The sequence below is a fragment of the Pipistrellus hanaki genome, assembly GCF_964339955.1.
Source record: "Pipistrellus hanaki genome assembly, chromosome: 15".
NCBI lineage: Eukaryota > Metazoa > Chordata > Mammalia > Chiroptera > Vespertilionidae > Pipistrellus > Pipistrellus hanaki.
Genome location: NC_140517.1, coordinates 26,493,895 through 26,513,834, shown reverse-complemented (window position 1 = coordinate 26,513,834; position 19,940 = coordinate 26,493,895). Strand labels below are relative to the sequence as shown.

General features: G+C 41.7%; 1 protein-coding gene across 13 annotated transcripts in view; it reads right to left on the bottom strand.

Moving 5' to 3' along the window:
- The window catches only part of BANP (BTG3 associated nuclear protein), a 124,488-nt gene that overhangs the window by 52,961 nt on the left and 51,587 nt on the right, over positions 1-19,940 (bottom strand). For 9 of the 13 annotated variants that reach the window (XM_084905049.1, XM_084905051.1, XM_084905052.1 and 6 more), the window contains 2 exons: positions 9,734-9,850; positions 7,855-8,030 (listed from right to left, as the gene is read on the bottom strand). In XM_084905049.1, coding sequence (XP_084761175.1) covers positions 7,855-8,030; positions 9,734-9,850 — 293 coding nt within the window. The remainder of the gene's footprint in view (positions 1-7,854; positions 8,031-9,733; positions 9,851-19,940) is intronic. The other 4 variants (XM_084905047.1, XM_084905045.1, XM_084905046.1 and 1 more) reach the window with 1 other exon arrangement.

Here is a 19,940-nt window from a genome sequence, read left to right as displayed (position 1 = left end):
GCATCGTCACTGCTCTGGGCCAAGCTGGAAGTGAACACACTGAAATTCTCGGCTACATCTCATGGGCACCTGAGTCAGCCAGTAGAGCTGCCCATACTGAGCCGATGAGTGGAGAGGAGGGTGGGTACAATAAACAGAGAAGGGGCAGCTGCAAGATAGGAAGCATCATCTTAGACAGACCAGAGCCAGCCTCGGTAAGGAGAGGACTGCAAGCAGTCAGCCATGGGCAGAATCAGAGAAAAGGGTCCAAAAGAAGGAGCATTTTAAACTGGCCTGGGCTGGGAAGGCCATGTGCTCTGGGAACAAAATGGAGCAATTGTGGCCAGAGCAGGAAGAACTGGGCAAAGAGGTGAGTACAGAGGACTGGACAAGGGGTGACACAATCTGTGCTGAGAATGAATGAATGGGAGATGGGGCAACAGAAAGGGTACCGGTGGCCACTTCTGGGTGGTTTAGCAGTCCAGGAAGGATCCATGCACATGAGCATTAAATCTCAAGATAGAACCTGTGGTGGGTGTACCTTCCCACATTCAAGCACCAATGCTAAGCAACTGTGAATACAGTCAAACCGAAAGTGGTATCTAGTGATACTGCTCATATTTAAGTTTAAGTATTTGAGCAGGAGAATCCCATGTGAATCCACAGAAAGGGTGGGCAGCAGCATACTGAACCACTAGAAGTACTGGGCGATGCCACCCTGCCTCCCTGACAGCCATGAACACTGCACCAAGGGCCAGTGCAGATGTGAGCTGGAACTCAGCCTAACTACTAACACTACCACAGATTGAGTGGCCTTTCTCAGGAATAACAAGTGAAATGAACTCTGCTTAGTAAGCTCCTGGTGTTTACATAACATATTTAAAGCAATGTAAACACTGGACGAGAACTCAGTGTTGTTTTCCAAACAACAAGTCAACATCTTGTCTCTGAGACTCTGTGTGTGTGTGTGTGTGTGTGTGTGTGTGTGTGTGTGTGTAATGCCGGCAGGACAGCCCTCCTCTCAAGAAGTGATGACAACTTGAAGTCTCCATAAACTCACAGTAAATCTTACCTCTTACTGCAGCCCTGAGAACCAGTTTCCTACCAGGCTGTCCTCCATACTCTATTCTCTCCTTCCACCATAGCTGTGCCCTCTGCACCATGAAGTCTCCCACTGGCACCATGGTGCGCATGCCCTGCCCAGCCTTCCAAATTACAGGCTGGGGTTGGGGGGAAGCAAGAAGGTTTCTGATGCTCAAATACCTGCACTAAGAGCACTTCTTGTCCAAACCCTGTACTTGGCCCCAGTGCTAAACAGTGATATGCAGAAGAAAAAACCATCCTTTTTCTAAGTGTCACCCACTGAAGAGCCTCGTGGTTCCAGGAACAATCAAGAATACAAGCCAACAGCCCTGGTTTGCATAGCTCAGTGGTTATAGCATCAGCCCGCACAGGTTTGATTCCTCGTCAAGGGCATGTACCTGGGATGCAGGTTCAATTCCCAGTCCCAGTTGGGATGCGTGCAGGAGGCAACCAAACAATGTGTGTCTCTCTCATCAATTATTGTCACTCTTCCCCTCTCCCTCCCCTTCCACTCCCTCTCTCTCAAAAAAACAAACAAAAAACAAAAACAAAAAAAGGAGAAACAACAACAAAACAATGCCCATAGACCAGTATTGTAACTTTCCATTTACACAGATGCAGGAAACACGTGTAAAGGCAGATTATTTTCAAACTGATTCTAGAGGAAGAATGAAAAAATGACTTCATTTGTTCAACTTAATTCTTTTGAAAGCAAAACATGATGTTAAATTAACAACAACAAAATTTACAAATGAAAGTTAAGCCTCTTTTTATGTAAAAATTACTCAGGGTTGCAAAAGGTATATTAAAGGGTGTGATGTGAAAGTGCAGTATACCCTCTCAGCGGAGGAAGCAACTGTCCAGTGTGCAGCCTGAGAAACGTGAACTGGAGAGCTGTTTCCTCACTGGAGAACCATAAGGAAGTCAGCTTCCATGTCCCTCGCTGACCCTACTCCCTGCTGGCACCTGCCTGTGGACGAAAGCCAGTCCACAGTGCTATGTAGACAAACTTCTGGAAATGTACCAGAATAGTTTAGAGGATAAACAGTGTCATATTAAATTCCTACAGTAGTTGTTATTTCAGGGAATATTATTCACTAGCCCTAAAAAAGTAAGTTAGTCTAAAAATTAACTTCCTTATTTTCCCTCTTATATCACTACAGAAAATAATGGCTTAAATTTCTCTTGTAATGCAGGAAATTATCCAAAAACTTTATTTCAATCTAATATCTCAAGATTTTAGAAGGAATTTTATAACTTATTTATAACCTACTCATTTCTAACTTTACATAAATACCCTGTAAATTGAGGTGGTCATCTCTCAAGCAAGAAGTTTGAGCTAGGTAGTCAAGAAATACAGGCTGCAGCAACTCTGACCAGCACAAAGGTGGAAAATCATTGCCATGGGAACTGGAAACCCATCCCAGAGGGAAGAATGGACCAAGACTCCATCATCACCATCGTGAGGCTCACCTCTGAGCTCTCTGGCAAGAAGATAGGCTCACTGCATTTCTCACCCGAGTCATGCTGGTGCACCTGCTAACTCAGCTCTGCTCCTCTGAAAATATTCAGCCCTAACTTACCTCCAACTCAGAGCTTGAGCCCAGTCTGGATCCCCGCTTCTCCCCAGTGACAATGAATCATGTCTTTCAAATGGAAAATAAGACAGAGTACCTGCCCACATAAATATTTGAGAAATTTGCCTTTTGACAATTCAGAAAGGATATATTTGTTTTACTAAAATTTCTTGGTCCAGTTTTGGCATCTGAAACAATAGAAAGATTCTAGTAGCTTTATTTGAAAACTACCAGTCAGAATGTAAGAAAAATAAACTTGCTTTCTATTCCAATCATTTAAATCTTCAGTAAAATGGACTGGCACTTCTGAAAAATCTATTACAATGAAAACCCTTCAGCACTAACCTAAATTTTCTTACCACTAAAACAGTTTAGAACACATGTTTGTTCTGAGGCCCCATTTCAGTGCCAGGAAAACGAAGTGACCAGGAGAAAGAACTGAGGTGAAGAGGAGGACCACGTACATTCTCGAAGTTATTTTAAAGACAAGAAGCACGATCAGTTGCTGTTATGCTTCCTTCCACACCTATCGACATGCATACACACTCCCCTGAGATCATGATGTACATTCCTGCCCATGATGCCAGTCAGCCTTGATTCCCAGTCACACTCCTATCCCAGGGCCTAAACTTCAATAAATCTGTCTTCCAAGGACAAGAGGAGATTACATGGGACAAAAAAACAAGACAATATTTACTCAGCATCTACTTTGTACAAGGACTTCATGTCCACTGTTGCAACTTGGGGGCTCTCTGCTAAGCTGAATCCATATGACGTACCCTCCCTCCTCCAAAGGCAAAATCCATGTCTGCAAACATCTTGTGCGTGAAAGGACCCAGAAAGAACAAGGCTGGGCAGTCTAATTGCCTTCTAGCACCAACCAAGCTACCTCAGCTCTTTTTAAAGATGACATGGCTTTGCCAATGGTGGCCTGCCCCCCAGCCACAAGAAACATCTCAAGAGTCGTGGTGTCATATGGTGTCAGCAGCTCTGACGTGGAAAGAGCGAGGGAGCAAGTTCTGCTTGGACACACCTGTGGATTCCCATTGCACTGCCTCTGCTCCGGGATGCCCCCTCATCCTTGCTGAGAGCTGTCTGACACAGCTGGTCCGTTAGCTGCTATTACTAAAACTATATAGTCAGTTCTTTGTAGCCATCAGAGGTTAACTAATGACCTATTTTAGTCTCTACCAAAACAAACCAAAAGAAGTCAATACTTTATGATACACTAAAGGCTTCAGGATGGTTCAGAGACCCAGAACAGTGTCAGTTCTACAACACGACAAACTTCATGTCAATCTAGTTCCTCAAGGTCAGCTCTCACCATCTCTAGGAAAGTCTTCAGAGAACAGATTCATGGTCATGAGCTGGTGTCAGGCTGTATTTTCCATCTCTACCCCAAACTAATTTTCATCTGGCTTCTGTCAAGGCCTGCCCAAACTGTTTATTTATTTCAAAAGCAGCAAACTGAATAAAATAAAAGAAATAGTTCCAAGTATGGATGGTAATACAGAATAAACCCACATAGGATATGCTGAGTAGGAAATCTCAGGCCAGTGTCCTGAAACCATCAGGCTGCATTACTGTAAACATACATCAAGTATTTCCAGAGCCAGAACATGGACTCACTGTAACTGAAAATAATTAATTTCTTCCATGGAGGTGGAGAATAAGAATCCTGCATGTAATTCATGAAATACTTTAGTGTTGTTCCACTTACAACTATCTATTCCATAAAGAATCATCCCGGAGCAGAGGCAGTGCAATGGGAATCCACAGGTGTGTCCAAGCAGAACTTGCTCCCTCACAGAATACCCCTCTGTGTTGGGGTATTCCAGGATCCTAGGAGCGTATTTTTATTTATGTAAAAGTAAAGCTACATTTTTCTCATGTTAGCTCTGGCCATCTGCTAGCTAAATTTCTTTGATGTCATATATAGATGTTTCAAAAAGATCTTCATCTCAACCATAAATCAGTCGGATACTCAGGATGGGGAAGGACTAGGATTAAAAGAGAATGTGAAGCCATGGTGTGTCTTGAATCACATGCGGAGAGGACAACTGTGAAGACAGGCAGCCTTCCAACAGGTGGTCCTTTCTAGGAAACCAAGACTTTATAATGACATGAAAGAAAATTTGAGAATTTTAAAAATCTGTAAGATTGGCATTCCCCAAACTACAAATTATAGAGATGTCAATTTAGAAATTGTAACATTCTACTTTTTTCTTTTAAAATGCTTTTCTGGTATGGGCTAATTTTGCTTTGGTTTTTTTCAGTGATATGTTTTAGATCAGCAATTCTATTATAAAGATTTTATCAGTAATGCTCAAACATTTCTTAAAGTGAAAACACTATTCAACCATCCCTGAAGTAGTCGGCACCCTGAGTTCTCTGTAACTGGGTGCCCTGATGGCCTGATGGCTAACAACCACTTGAGCAGAGGAAAGAGAAGACCTACACTACAGCCGTGGCTGAGGGCCAGGGCCACCTACTCAGGCCCAGACACCTCAGTCCTGGAGGTCAAACCTGGACGGCAGGGCAGAACCAGGTGGGCTTCTTCTTTCCCTGTGAACTCCTGGCTGCTCAGCACAGATAATGTCCTGGGCTCAGCCATACTGAAACAAGTGATGAAGAGCATCCCTTGGCATAAAGGAGTGGGAACCCCTGGGCACAGACAGAAAGTCCCTAATCAGTGTCACATGCTGTGATTCTGAAACGCAACATGAGATGCTGAAATGATGTCACTTTCCCAGCCCTGTTCTAGATCACCCTCCCTTTTCTCTCATCTAGGACAAGCACAGCGTTCACTGCATGGTCATTCATTGCTCACACATCCACCAACATTCTCTTACTAGTTTCTCTTGATTACATTATGGTCATTAATCTGTCTGTAATCCTATTTTTGGCAGCCAATTTATGATCACTAGTAAAATGTTTTAATGTTACCACACATAAAAATATGCAAAAAAGTTTTATGTAAAATAAATTATCAAGAAATGTTTTTGGCTAAATTCCCTCTTTATGTATGTATGACTAAAGTCTTGTGAACACAGAAATTCAAAATGCTTCTCCCAGACGACATTGCACTATCCCAATGAGCAGATCACAGATATTTATCATATAAGTCAGCTTACTGACTGGGCTTTGGAACATTCATGAGGCCAATCTCTGATATTGATTAAATTATATCTGAAATACAACCCTCTCACTAAAATTAAGTACCCAACATTTTATACAGAGAATTAGTCAAGTTTTCTCAGAACTACCAAATGCATGAACAGCAGGAATTTAAACTCTTCATTAAGACTATAACTAAATCCCTTCATTAGTCAATAGATCCCATTTTTGTTCTGTATTGCTCATTTGTTTCCCTAACTCAATTAGCCTGCTTACCTTTAAAGGATTATACCCAACACTTTCCCTACTTAACAAAAATAGAAATACACCAAGACAAAAACCTCCAAGAGAAGACATTTAGCACTTCTTTCTCATTCTAATGGAGTTCATGCCATGAGAGATGAAATTGCCTAAGCAAAATACAAAATAAAATGATACAGTATCTTTGCTATAAATAAAGCAACTCTAAATTTGATATAAAACAGCATGTCAATTCATGCAAACCATTTGAAATTCTTTCAGAAGTAACCACTTTGATACCTGCGGTTCTCTAAAACTTCAGGCACTTAAATCTATACTAATAAAAGAGTAATATGAAAATTGGTCACAACACCCTCACAGTAACAACCAAACAGCAGGCTGCTTGGGCAACCAGGCTGGCAGGGGGGTTAGTGAGGGATGACCAAATGAATGACCAGCAGGCTGCATGGCACCACCAGGCTGGGAGGGGTTTAGTGAGAGGCAACCAGGCCAGCAGAGGGGGGCAGTGAGGGTTGACCAGGCCAGCAGGGGTGGGGGGGTAGTTGGGAGCTACCAGGTCAGGGGGCGGGGGGCGGCAGTGAGGGGTGAGCAGGACAGTGGAGTGAAGTGGGGGGAGAGTTAGGGGTGATCAGGCTAGCATGGGGAAGGGGCAATTAAGGGCAATCAGACAGGCAGGTGAGCAATTAGGAGCCAGCGGTCCTGGATTATGAGAGGATGTAGGCTGGGCTGAGGGGACACCCCTTCTCCCCCCACCCCACCCCACCCCCGCCCAATGCATGAATTTCATGCACCAGGTCTCTAGTATTTTTATAAGGAGATAAGAACAATCTGTCTTGTTGTAGCTCTGGACTCTTATCAGGAAATAAAATGACTCAATCTACAAGACAAGCCTATGGCCCTTTAGCACTTTGCATATTAATAATGTTTCTCCAATATTAACTAGCTTATTTGACATTCCAGTTGAGCAAGCTGCTCACGTCTTAGGGGAGGACACAGCAGGAGATAGCTAATCCGATTCTCAGTGCATTCATAAATCTCACAGAAATATTTAACAGATGACGCCCTACAGGTCAGTAGTAAATCTGATACAAGAGACATTAATGGATTAGCTCTTTCTCCAACATCACATACACAGCAGTGACTTAAAGACAACTCCACCCAACCTTCTCTGTATCATCTTCCCCAAATACTGTGCCAACTAAGGCTGCTCAGTCCAAGCTCTCATAACATTGAAACTGCTGGGGGAAGCACTCCCAAGGACAGTGTCGTAAAACATGTATTACAAAATGTTTTCTCCTGATAGAATGATACCACAGAATGGTCCTGACTTATAACCTCTAAACCTCATTGGAAGAGACAACACAGCTCATAGCACGGACCCGACTTGAATGTGCAACACCTCTGAGAGTCAATGTTGGGTCCTGATCAGAGAGGCATGGATAGACCTATTGTCTAAGACAGTGAGCCATGCTAATTATACCACTAGCTATAAAAATTACAACTTTCCATCACTAGAAAGCCTCCAGAACTTGATTAAATAAGTGAAACTGACTGAAAATGATTTGTAAATCTGTATTAATGTGGAAAGATTTCTACTATGCAAAGAAAAAAAAGAGCAAGTTATAAAATCATAAATCAGTGTGTATGTTAATACAGAAAATACCCAGGAAATGTATAGATCTCTCTGGATGTGGAATTTACCAGGTTATTTACACTTTCTTCATCATTTTTCTATTTTGTCACTTTTCAAAAACAACAAACATATTAATTTTCTAAAGGGGGGTGGGGAGTACCTAATGCTATTCAGGCAAAGGAAAGGAAGGCTTTGTGAGCGCACCTTCTGAGTTCAGGGTGATGAGGGTGACGTTGTTTCCGATGTTCTGACTTCCTGACTGTCCACAGGTGGAAACGGAGTCACTGGCCTCGGACCCGCTCTCCCCATCCTCATTGTGGCTGTCTTCTTGCCCGGGTACCTTCACCACAATGGTGTTCTGCCGACGCCCGGGAACCGCGCTGAGCAGGAAACAAAAACACCACCAGTGTTGTGAGAGTAGCACCACCGACAGGCAGAGATGGCAATGAGTCGCTGCATGTTCCTCTTTCCTCCCCTTGTCCGAGGCTAACTTCACACGGAGCAGTGGGCACAAGTCTTCCCATGCACCTCCTCTACTAAGATTAATAACAACTTGATACCAGTAAATAGTTTGAGGTTGGAAGAAACTATATAACATTTTAAGAATTTAAAAAAGTGTTTATATCATGAAATAAAATCACAGCTTTCAGTGACTCAAGGCCTAAATGCTGTTTTTGGATCACAGAGGTATCCCTACAAAATTTGGCATTCATATAAAGTAACTTTTTAGCCATGTCAAAGGAAAAACTACTAGTACATTAGGAGGCAGTTTGGCTAGAGACTTCCACTGATCTAATCTACTCCATACTGTTAGACATTCTAGAAATGACTCAGCCTTTGAAAATGCAGTTATCACTCCCAATGATTTCCACCGACAAAAACCACTTAAGTAGGTTTAAAAAGCCAGTCAAGTATCTCTGATGAAATACTCTCACCACCATCAGGGGTCCTATACGAAGCAATGAGATATTGTCAGAAAAACAGGACACAGCCCAGCTCGAAAAGTACTCAAAAAGTAAAAAATAAAGATATTATCTGGAGACATGCTACTTGCCTTTTTAAAGACCCTTTCAATGGCCCTTCAACGTGGACTGCTAAGCACTGAGAAGGGGAGGGAAGCACAATTTCCCTGTTTACACATTAAAACATGTTTCGAATCCTAGCCCTACCCAGAGAAGGGAGCTATATACTTTGATTCCACAGAGGCTTGTCCAGGCTGACTTGGCTTCACCCAAGCCATTGAAAGGCACACCTGCCCCTGTCTCTTCTCCACCGGCCAGACCTCCTCCACCTCTGAGCACCTAGACAGCCATACTTCACCTTGTCTCCCTGCACCCCAGCACGCAGGCCCTCAGACACCCAGGCTATGACAACAAAGAAAATAGGACACAGCTGGAGGAGGAACAATCGGCAGAGGAGACTGAGAGAACAGGCAAAACAGAACATTGTGAAGACACAGGTAGGAAACAAAAAGCAAAGGAACCCTCTTAGAGGAATGTTATCAGGAAAAACTGAGCCCCGACCACTAGACAAAGCGACCGGAACTCACTTCATCATCACACAAGGGTGGCGAGAATGCCTTTTATACACTCCCATCTCTGAAAAAGGTTATGTTTAAAATATATCAAAAGAAAAGGGTTGAAAAAAAAAAGCCATCACCTCAAAATATCTCCACCACTTAGCAAATTTACATGAGGATATCTGTTGACTTGACATGCTGCTGGGCAGACATACTGATGTGAGTAAGCCATGAGCAGGTAAGAGGTTAAGGGCTTGACCGACTATTGTGAAAACACAGCATCATGTCTCAATACCACACACTACACTGAACACAACAGTCCCAAACACCCAAATGCTGTCTGTCCTTTAACCTCCTGCTCTTATCCAGCTAATCTGATGGGACCTCGGTCCAAAGCATGGCACAGCCCCCCACACCACAAAGAAGTGTGGACAGTGCCTTTTGGGCTCAGCCCATGTGAGGACAGAAATGCCCAGTCAGAATGTTGATTTGTCCTCAAGGGGACTCATCACAGTGGCAGTGGCAGTGGCAGTGAAAGGTGGGGATGATGTTGTGGCTACTGACTTGCTAATGATATTTTCCAGGGAATCCGGTGCCCTGTTGCTCAAGGGGTCGTCCATCTTGGCTACAATGGCGTTCTGCCGATCACTGTTGAGTATTACTGTAGTCTGGGGGACGACGCTAGGGAACAAAAGAATCACAAAGAAAAAGAAGACCTTAAAACAACAACATTCATTGTAAGAGTGCATAAGAGTAATTCAATACAGTCAGCTCCCAATGATGGGCACTAAGGAAGGGAGGTGGCCCCAAGCAGAAACCACATTTAAAGTAATAAACAATTTACACTGGGCAAAGAATAAATTGGAGATGGGAATTTTTAATATAGAGAATGTAACCTTCCTCATAGTTGGTATTCTCTGTTTATACATGGGGTAATACAACATAGGGATATTTAAACCTTTTACAGAATAGATTGAGGTCTCACCAATTATGCACAATTAACAAGGTTTCTAAAGTATAATGTTTCCTGAAAAAACATGCTTAATATTTTTACTCATTCTATCCCAATGGATTCCTATATGACAAATCCTTGGTTTTATAACTGCTACACTTATCAATACCATCCCAAAATGTTAGTGCTGCTCTGGAAAGAAAGGACAAACACGGCAGAGGGACTGCGGGTGGGTCACATGGCATTGACCGCCTCTAGGTTCCACTGGGAGAATGCAGGAACCAGGTCCAAAGGACCTCAGGGTTTTGTTTTCAAGGAAAATTATCACGGGAAAGAACTGAGCCCTCGCTGGGCACCTTCGTAGAGACAGCTCTGTGTGTTCACCAGTAGTCAAGAGGAGCCTATCTCAAAGGGCACACTCATTGAGACTTCAGTCATTAATCTTCTAGCCCTCAGCAGTTATGGGCCCAGGAAATTTTAGAATCTTCTCCCATTGCAGGGGTCAGAGTGCCACAATGAGCACTTGAAACACAAGGCAGTGTTACCTGAAAAGAATGTCATTCTTAGACCTCATTTTCCAAAACACAACTCTGGAAGCAGTGCCTTTACTTAAGATCCATGTAGCCAACAGCACACGTGAAAACCTAGCCTACTGTCATGGCTACAGGGCTGTTCAGTCCCCTCTCAAAATCTGGGCACAAAAGATTCTGCTTCAAAAATAAGAGCATGATCCATGGCACGTCACTCAAAGGTGTTGTTTTTACAATTATTCTTCTTGTTCTTTGGTGACACCTAGTCACCACCAAACCCTGAGGATGTTGCAAGTAACCTGGGTGACCTTTGACTTGGCCATATTGAGGCTGAAAATTTCACGCTTCTCTTATACCAAACAGACAAAAAAAGTTTGCATATATTTGACTAGAGGCCCAGTGCACGAATTCATGCACCAGTGGGGATCCTTGGCCTGGCCTTCAGGATCAGGCCAAAACCGACTCTCTGACATCCCTTGAGGGGTCCTGGACTGTGAGAAGGCGTAGGCCAGGCCAAGGGGCCCCACAGGTGCACAATTGGGGCTGGGGAGGGATATGGGAGGGCTGCAGGGCATATCCAGTCATCCATGCAGGACCCCAGCAGCAAGCTAACCTACCGGTCTGAACATCTTCCCCCTGGTGGTCAGTGCATGTCATAGAGACTGGTTGACTATCTCCCCTCTGGTGGTCAGTGCCACATCATAGTGACTGGTTGGCCATCTGCCCCCTGGTGGTCAGTGCACATCATAGCAAGCAGTTGAGAGGCTTTAGCATATCATTAGCATATTACTCTTTGAATGAATGGCCAACCAGACGACTGGACACTTAGTATATTAGGCTTTTATTATATAGGATATTTCCCAAAGAGTATTACACATAACACTAACATACCCCAGGAACCTCTACACACACTCATTCCTATTCTCTCTCATTCCATGAGCAACTAAATAAATTCTACTAAGTAGATGAGTTCCCTGATGGGGAGACGTCCCACGGGGAATACAACAATTAAAATTCATTTATGCCCATCATCAACAGAGTGGTTTTGACTAAATATACCTTTTCCTCTTAAAGACTCTTAACGTCAAAGAAACAATGTTCTGAGGCAACCAGCTTCAAGTTGGAATAAACATAAACCTGGAAGCACTCAAATACTTTCAGGAGGTTCCTGGGTGTGGGCCAGTTCCCAGCATCTCAATTGCAAGATCCTTGCCTTCCAGAAAGTACTATTTCCTAAAAATTATTCTCCTTGAGAAAGCACTTCTGGTCAATTAGTTTGTTTCACTTTTTTTTTTTTAATTACTTCTTATTATAATTATATTCACTCTAATTATACTTGGGTACACTGTCCATCCAGGAAATGAATACCTGAGGTACAAACGCAGGGCCAGTCTGAAACATGGCAACGCCTCCAATGAATAACTGGAAAACCCTGAGGTGAGCTATTATTCCATAACTCTTTGCTTTCAACAAAACTAACAAGACCTAGTTAAAATATCCAGCTCACAAATCATCAAAAATAATTTCTGTTGATACACCACAACAATTTTTGGCATGTAACTTAAAGAGTTGAGGAACTCTTTCCTCTCCCACAGATTTATTTATGGGAACAACATTTCTCAGAACTTAAAACTATAAAAACTAAAAAGAGAAATAAAAGTAATGCTGAATGAACCTGTCTTGTTTTAAGTAGTAAGTCATGAATTCAGGAATTAACTAAAACTAAATCCACAGCTTCACAAGGATACATTCACAATATTGGGTTATTAAGAATTCATTATAAGCAAAAGTAATATATTTATGTTGTTTTGTTCACATATGTACTAATAATTGTAATAAATGTCTTTAACCTTGGGACCTTACAGTTATAGGAAATAAATATTTCGCTTCAATTTCTGTCCATATTTCTGTTACTGAGGAGTATGACAGCCTGTCAGATAGGACAACACTTTGTGATGGAAAAGAAATGGGAATGAAAGTTCAAAAAGCAAAGAAACAAGGTAAAATTTAGCTGTCAAAAGCCTATTCATAGGATTTTTTTTTTAATGGATGATGCTTTTAGATTAAAGTAATTAAAGAGCAGTGAATCAGTTTGTTTTTAAATATCAATATTACAATATGCCATAAATTACAAATTCTTAATTAATGTAACTTATGTCAACCTCAAATTGTACCAAAGAATATTTCACTTTTCAAAAATTATGAAACATCCATATCACATTAAGAAGAATGAAATAGTTATCTAAAGGTAGATACTGAAAAACTGTCACAATATTAAGTTTTTTGACTAGGCTGAACTACAGTCCCAGTCAATCACTCAGACACTAATCTGGGTGCTGCTGGGAAGGGCTTTTGCAGATGTGATTAAAGTCCTAATTGGTTGAAGTTATCCAAAAGAAAGATACAGTAAAACCTTGATATAATGGACTGATTTGGATGAGGGAATATCCCTTAAAGCCAAAATCCATTTAATAAAGTAGGATTTTCTAATACATGTTAAAAGAAACTGACAAGTTAGTTAGCTTACCTGTTTTTACTTATGTAGACATGTTTATGTAATTAAAATTAAGTATGTATGAAAAGCTTAATTTCATAGAAGAGTTTTCTATATATATTACAATAACTTTAAATTTATATTGAATAGGCCTAGTAAATACATGCATTCACCAGTCACTATGAGCAAACAAATGCACACGGCGGGGGGTGTGGCTCAGCACAGGTGAGAACATCAGCCAACACATGTTAAAACTGCTGCAGAACGTCATGCCAAGTTACAACAGAACCAACTACCGCCCAAAATGTGGTGTGATCCCATGCTAATCATTTATGGAACATTAAGAGCAGTCTCTAGGACTCAAATGTGTAGGCTATATTTGTAGTTACATAATATTTATGTTGGTGAAATTACTACAATGTTTTTTCCAACATATGGCCCATTTGCTAAAATTTGTTTAAAATAACAAAACTCTGGGGAGGGAAGGCATCTATGGGAGGGGAGGCAATGGTATTGTATATGTACACAGATAATAATTTAATAAAAAAATTAAAAATAAATAAATAACAGTGAATAACAAAAAAATAACCTAGTAATTATAAGCAAATCTTTTACCAAAAATAATATAAAAATGTATGTTGATTATTTCCTCTTATTATTATATCAATTATAAGCTTATGACATACAAACTGGGAATTTTTTCTGTTAGATCCAAAGCCCATTAAATTGAGGCCTGAAAAACTGAGGGTTTACTGTAATGTTGGATGGACCTGGCCTGATCAGATGAAACTCTGAATGAAGGTTTAGGCTTTCCCTGGTCTTGGAGACTCCAAACAGTCCTGCCAGCTGAACCTGCCCTTCCTGTCCGCTTGCCCTATAGCCTTCAGTTGCCCCCACAATGTATAAGCCAATCCCTTGTGATAAATTCCTCATGGGAGGGCTGCCTCTCTCTCTCTCTGTCTCTCTCTCTCTCTCTCTGTCTCTCTCTCTCTCTCTCTCTCTCTCTCTCTCTCACACACACACACACACACACACACACACACACATTTCCTACTGTTTTTGCTTCTCTGGTTGAACCCTGACACGTTTTGAAATAATTATAGACCCACAAGAAGTTACAAAGGAAATATACAGTCTTGTGTCCCCAATGGTGACATCCTATATAACCTGTAGTAGAATATCAAAAGTAGGAAAGTGAATTTAACAATATTGCTAGGAAGACTACAGGCCTCATTCAGATTTCACCAATTTCTGCAGGCGGTAACATGTCACATGTAGTTCTGTGCAGATCTGTTCCATCGCCACCAAGAAGTGGCCTAGTGATGCCCCTTTAGACACACCCACCCTCCCATCCCACCCTATCCCCTGGCAACCACTAGCCTGTTTTAATGTATAGTTCCAACATTTCAGGAAAGTGATAGACATAGAATCATATAGCATATGACTTAGCAACTGGCTTTTTGCACTCAGCCCAGTGCCCCCAAGGTCATCCAGTAGCAGCAAAAATCAACAGTTCATTCAATGTTGGTGCTGCACAGATTTCCATGGAATGGGTGTTTGTTACTGGTGGACCAGTTTGTTTACCCTTTCATCCGCAGAAGGGTATCGGAGGTGACTGCAGGTTTTGGTTATTACAAATAAAGCTGCCATGAACATTCATGCAGAGGTTTTAGTGTGATCATAAATTTTCATTTCTCTGGGACAAATGCCTAAGAATGTACTGGGCGAGTGAGGCAGTGAGGGAATGAGGCAGTGGGGGATTTTTAGAGGATAATAGGAAGAAAAAAAAAAGAAGAAGAAGAATGTACTGAGCCATATGGCAAGTACGTATTTAGCTTTATAAAATACAGCCAAACTTTGCACCAGAGTGGCTACACCATTCTACATTCCCACCAGCAATGGATAAGAGATCCAGTTTTTCCACAGCCTGGTCACACTTGGTGGTGTCACTATTTTTTATTTAGTCATTTTGACAGGTGTGGAGTAATATCTCATTGTGGTTTTAATTTGCATTTCCTTGATGACTACTGATAGTGAACATCTAAATAATCCTATGCTTATCTACCCTCCAGTATCTCCTCTTTGGTCAAATATCTGCTGTATTTTTTACCCATTTTCTAATTGGATTGTTTCTTTACTGGTGAGTTTTGAGAGTTCTCTATTCTAGAAACCAGCTCTCTGTGAGATAAGTGGTCTGCAAATATGTTATCCTCGGCTGTAGCTTGTCTCTTCATCCTCCTGGCCTTTCACAGAGCATACGTTTCTTATTTTGATCAAGTCAAATTTATCTCTTTATGCTTTTCGTGTCAAGTCTAAGAAGTCTGCCTAAGAGCCAAAGATTTTCTCTTGTGTTTTCCTATAAAGGTGTTCCAGTTGACATTTAAATCTGTGATCCATTTTAAATTAATTTTTGTTCAAGCTGTAAGGTTGACATCGATGTTCATTTCTTTTCTTTTGCCTATGGAGGCCCAACTGCTTCAGCATCATTTGTTAAAAGCCTGTTCTTCCTCCAATGAACTCTTTTGTACCTTTGTCAAAAACTAGTTGGGCATATTTGTGTGGGTTTATTTCTGGGCTCTCTATTCTGTTCCACTGATCAATTTATTTATTTTTTTATACTTTGCTTTTAAAAAAACTTTGTGTTTAATTAATTCTTTTGCTATCTTAAACCATTACCTATAACTGTATATTTGTTATTTGAGCTCCTGTTAAATAAAAACTTAATCAAACCCGACCAGTGTGGCTCAGAGGTTGAGCATTAACCTATGAACCAGAAGGTCATGGTTCGATTCTGGTCAATGCACATGCCTAGGTTGTGGGGCTCAATCCTCAGTCAGGGACCTGCATGAGGCAGCCAATCAATGATTCTTTCTCATCACTGATGTTTCTATCTCTCTCCTTCTCTGTTCTTCTCTGAAATCAAGAAAAACATACATATATACACATATTATATTATATTATATTATATTATATTATATTATATACATATATATATATATATATATTAAACTTTGTCAAAATTAAGAAAAGGGGAAATAGCTAGATCCCATAGACTATTCAATTCTAATATTATGCTAATTACACAAGTTGAACACTCTTGCCTAAATACAGTATCAGAAGTAAAACAGGCCCTAGAATTTGGCCCAGTCACCTATGATGGGTGAAACAAGGACCATTCACCCATTGTGGATAGTGACTATAAGTGTGAGTGCAGGACCCTCATGGACCCCAGCAGGACAACCCAAGGGCTCCAAAGTAAAAGGAGCCATTCAATCCTGGAAGCCTGAGGGGGCAATGCACAGACAGCTCAATAACCTGCCCAAGCCCACTCAGCTGGTAAGTGGCACACTTAGATTTGAGTTCAAATCCTCAAGCAGCAGAGCCAACATTCTTAACCAAAATCAATGAAGCAATAGTTTACAGCCCCCTAACTTCTGAAATATTAGAATTTCCTGGGGAAGCTAGGGCCCACCCCCAGACAGCCTGGGACTCTGGGGGAAAAAAGAATTCCCAAGATGATTTTGATGGATGCCTCTGGTTTAAAACAACAACAAAATTACACACAACCTTATACAAGAGGCACAAATCTGTTCTGGCCACTGTTCTCCACAGCACTTCAACACCTTCTCTGTTATACAGCTCCGTTATTACAGTTTAGTTTGTCCAGGTACAGGGATCTTTTTGACCGTTTTATTCACTGGTACATCACAACTGCTAAGGGGAATGCCCACTACATGGCCAAGCCTATGGGTTAAGACATGAGTGAATGGAAGAATAAGCTTCACATCTGAGTGCAAGCCTCTGGTTAAGGCCTCTAGATTTCCTTGGTCTCATGCTGCTAATCTGATGCTAAAAGAGAAAAGGTTAAGAATCACAAGGCAGAACAGAAACCTACAAACACAATGTCAGAAGGCCTAGAATGGATGCTGCCACTGCAATTTCTGAAGATACGAAACTGAGTGTGACCTAGAATCCTGTGGTTTTACTGGTGTGAGCCCAGCATGTACCACAGAGCCTGGTCGGTATTAGACACAGTAAACAACCAACATTAATATTAATTTTTTAAACATCAGAGGGGTGTGGAAGATCAAGGAATACCACACACCTATCTATATGCATGATGGGGACTGTGGGGAGAATCATTTGATGTGAATCCTGAGAAAAAACTCATCTGCTAAAAATGGACTCCCTATGGTCAACTGAGGGCCAATTTTATAAACAACTAGAGGCCCAATGCACAAAATTCATGCAAGAGTAGGTCTTCCTTCCCCCGGCTGCCAGTACTGGCTTCCCTCTGACACCCAGGCTCCCCTCGGCTGCCAGCCAGTACCTAGGACCTGGACATCCCTCAGAGTCATCGCTTCATCCAGAAGATCATCTGGAAGTAAATTCTGTCTGTTCTGTCTGTTTAATTATCATAGTATGCTTTTATTATCTGTATATATAAAAGCCTAAAAGACCGACCGACCAACCAGTAGCTATGATGCACACAGACCATCATGGGGTAGATGCTCAACACGGAAGCTGCCCCCTGGTGGTCAGTGCACTGGCACGAGCCTCTCCCACCCCCGTGGCAGTGTGGCAGGTGCAGTAGGGTCTGGATGAGTGGGATCGAGGGGCCCGGGCTCGAGCTCCTGCCCGGCCCCCTGCTGCTTCAGGCACTACTACATCCCCTGAGGGGTCTGAGTTTGTGAGAGGGTGCAGGCCAGGCTGAGGGATCCCACTGGTGCATGAATCCATGCACTCGGCATCTAGTTAGAGATAAGAGCCTATTGGCCACTTCCTGATAGGGGCTTCTCACATTCTCTGTATATACCAGGACCCTTCCCTCACTCTGCCCTGTCAGTTTACACAGTGGTCAGCAAACTTCGGCTCGCAATTTGCTGCTCTGTTGACTAATAAGTTTGCCGAATACTGGGATAGGGGCTTAATCACAAGGAACAACAGTCTGTAATTATTAGAATCGAGAGTCAGTGGTCGGCAAACTCATTAGTCAGCAGAGTAGCAAACTGTGGCTCGAGCCACAGTTTGCCGACCACTGGTTTACACCATAGAAATCACCCACTGCAGGGAAATTCTGGTTTTGACTTTCAGTACTGCCCAATTAGATATCTCATTTACATAAAATGGACCTAATTGAGAGCCTGGGTGGGAACTTTGCTATCCTGACCTTTTTCTCAGACACAATTTAGGTTGCTACCTGAATCTGTGTTTCCAGGACTACATATAGCTCCTTTAAGTGCTTTGTATTCTTTATTGTAATCTAAAATTGATTTTATTGGTTTAAAGTGATCTCATTCACTAGCTTATTACTTTTATTCTCATTTTACTGATGAAGAAATTGATGCTTAGAAAAGTAAGAATTTGCCCAAGTTCTCACCATTTATAGATGATAGAGCCTGGATCTGAAACCAAGTATTTCTCAAATTCTTAGCCATTTGCTGGTTAACAGCAGGAACAATCCTACTTCCATACTGTTACAACTTACCCTTTTCAGTGTTTAAGCATTTTAGATGTTTTGTTTTAAATCAATTTTGTATCCTCAGCTTTCAGAGTTGTCATGGCAAATATTTTCCAAGCTACACTAGGAAGTGGCCAACTTCTTATTGGTTTCAAGAAACTACTTTGTGACAGTACCTGTATTATTTTAAAACATCAACTTTTCTGCCCCCTTTGCCCATCAGGCACACACACAAAAAAGGACTATCATTTGAATGCACACTTAGGAGCTTTGGGGAGTGGGGGGGGGAGGGACCTAGCCAAAACCGGTTTGGCTCAGTGGATAGAGAGCATCAGCCTGAGGACTGAAAGGTCCCAGGTTCGATTCCGGTCAAGGGCATGTACCTTGGTTGCGGGTACATCCCCAGTAGGGGGTGTTCAGGAGACAGCTGATCAATATTTCTCTCTCATCGATGTTTCTAATTTTCTATCTCTCTCCCTTCTTCTCTGTAAAAAATCAATAAAGTATATTAAAAAAAAAAAAAAAAAAAAAAAAAAAAAAAGGACCTAAATAAAAGTCTTGGAAAATGTAGGATGTAAACTATTTTCCACAAGTTTGTGTTTGCCTTTTTTATAACAAAAGGAAAACTAAAAACAAGTTGGACAAAAGCAGCTCCTTGGCTTTAACCAGAGAACTTGGAGCCCATACCTTGGTCCAGTGCAGGCAAGAGCATCAGGACAGGATCAGCCAACATTTGCAAGGTCAGTATCTGCCATGCAGAAAACCCAACAAGAAACACATGCAGACCTGGGACAAGGAGTGGACCAGAGATTGCACCCAGGTGCTCTACAGAACTGTATGCTTAGAGTACTTCATAGAAACTCTAACACAGAACCTGCTAAAATCCTATACAGATTTCAGAGACATAATTGGATTCTGAATGTAAACACTCATACATACACACACACCTCTTACTGTATATTAACTGAGGAACAGAGAAAACCCCATAGAACCATAAAAGTCAAATAGTTTAATATTTAAGGCCAGCTCCATTTGCCTGAAAACACCACACTGATTCAGGTTTGAAGCTCACAGGAATGGGTCAACATCAATTAACAAGTATGCCATGGAAATTGCTAGAGGTGCAAGAAATTGCCTGTATTCTCCATCTCTACCCAAGAGTTTCAGTGCACGGGGGTTCAACCAAACAAACACTCCATAAGTCCCCTTGAAGAAAGGGTTCCCTGGGAGAATCTGCACAGTCATTCCTTATTTCCAATTTCCAATGATCAAGGAAAATTTCCACAAGTACTAAAAGTATTTAAACCAAGCAAAAAGCTCATCCAAGCCGAAAC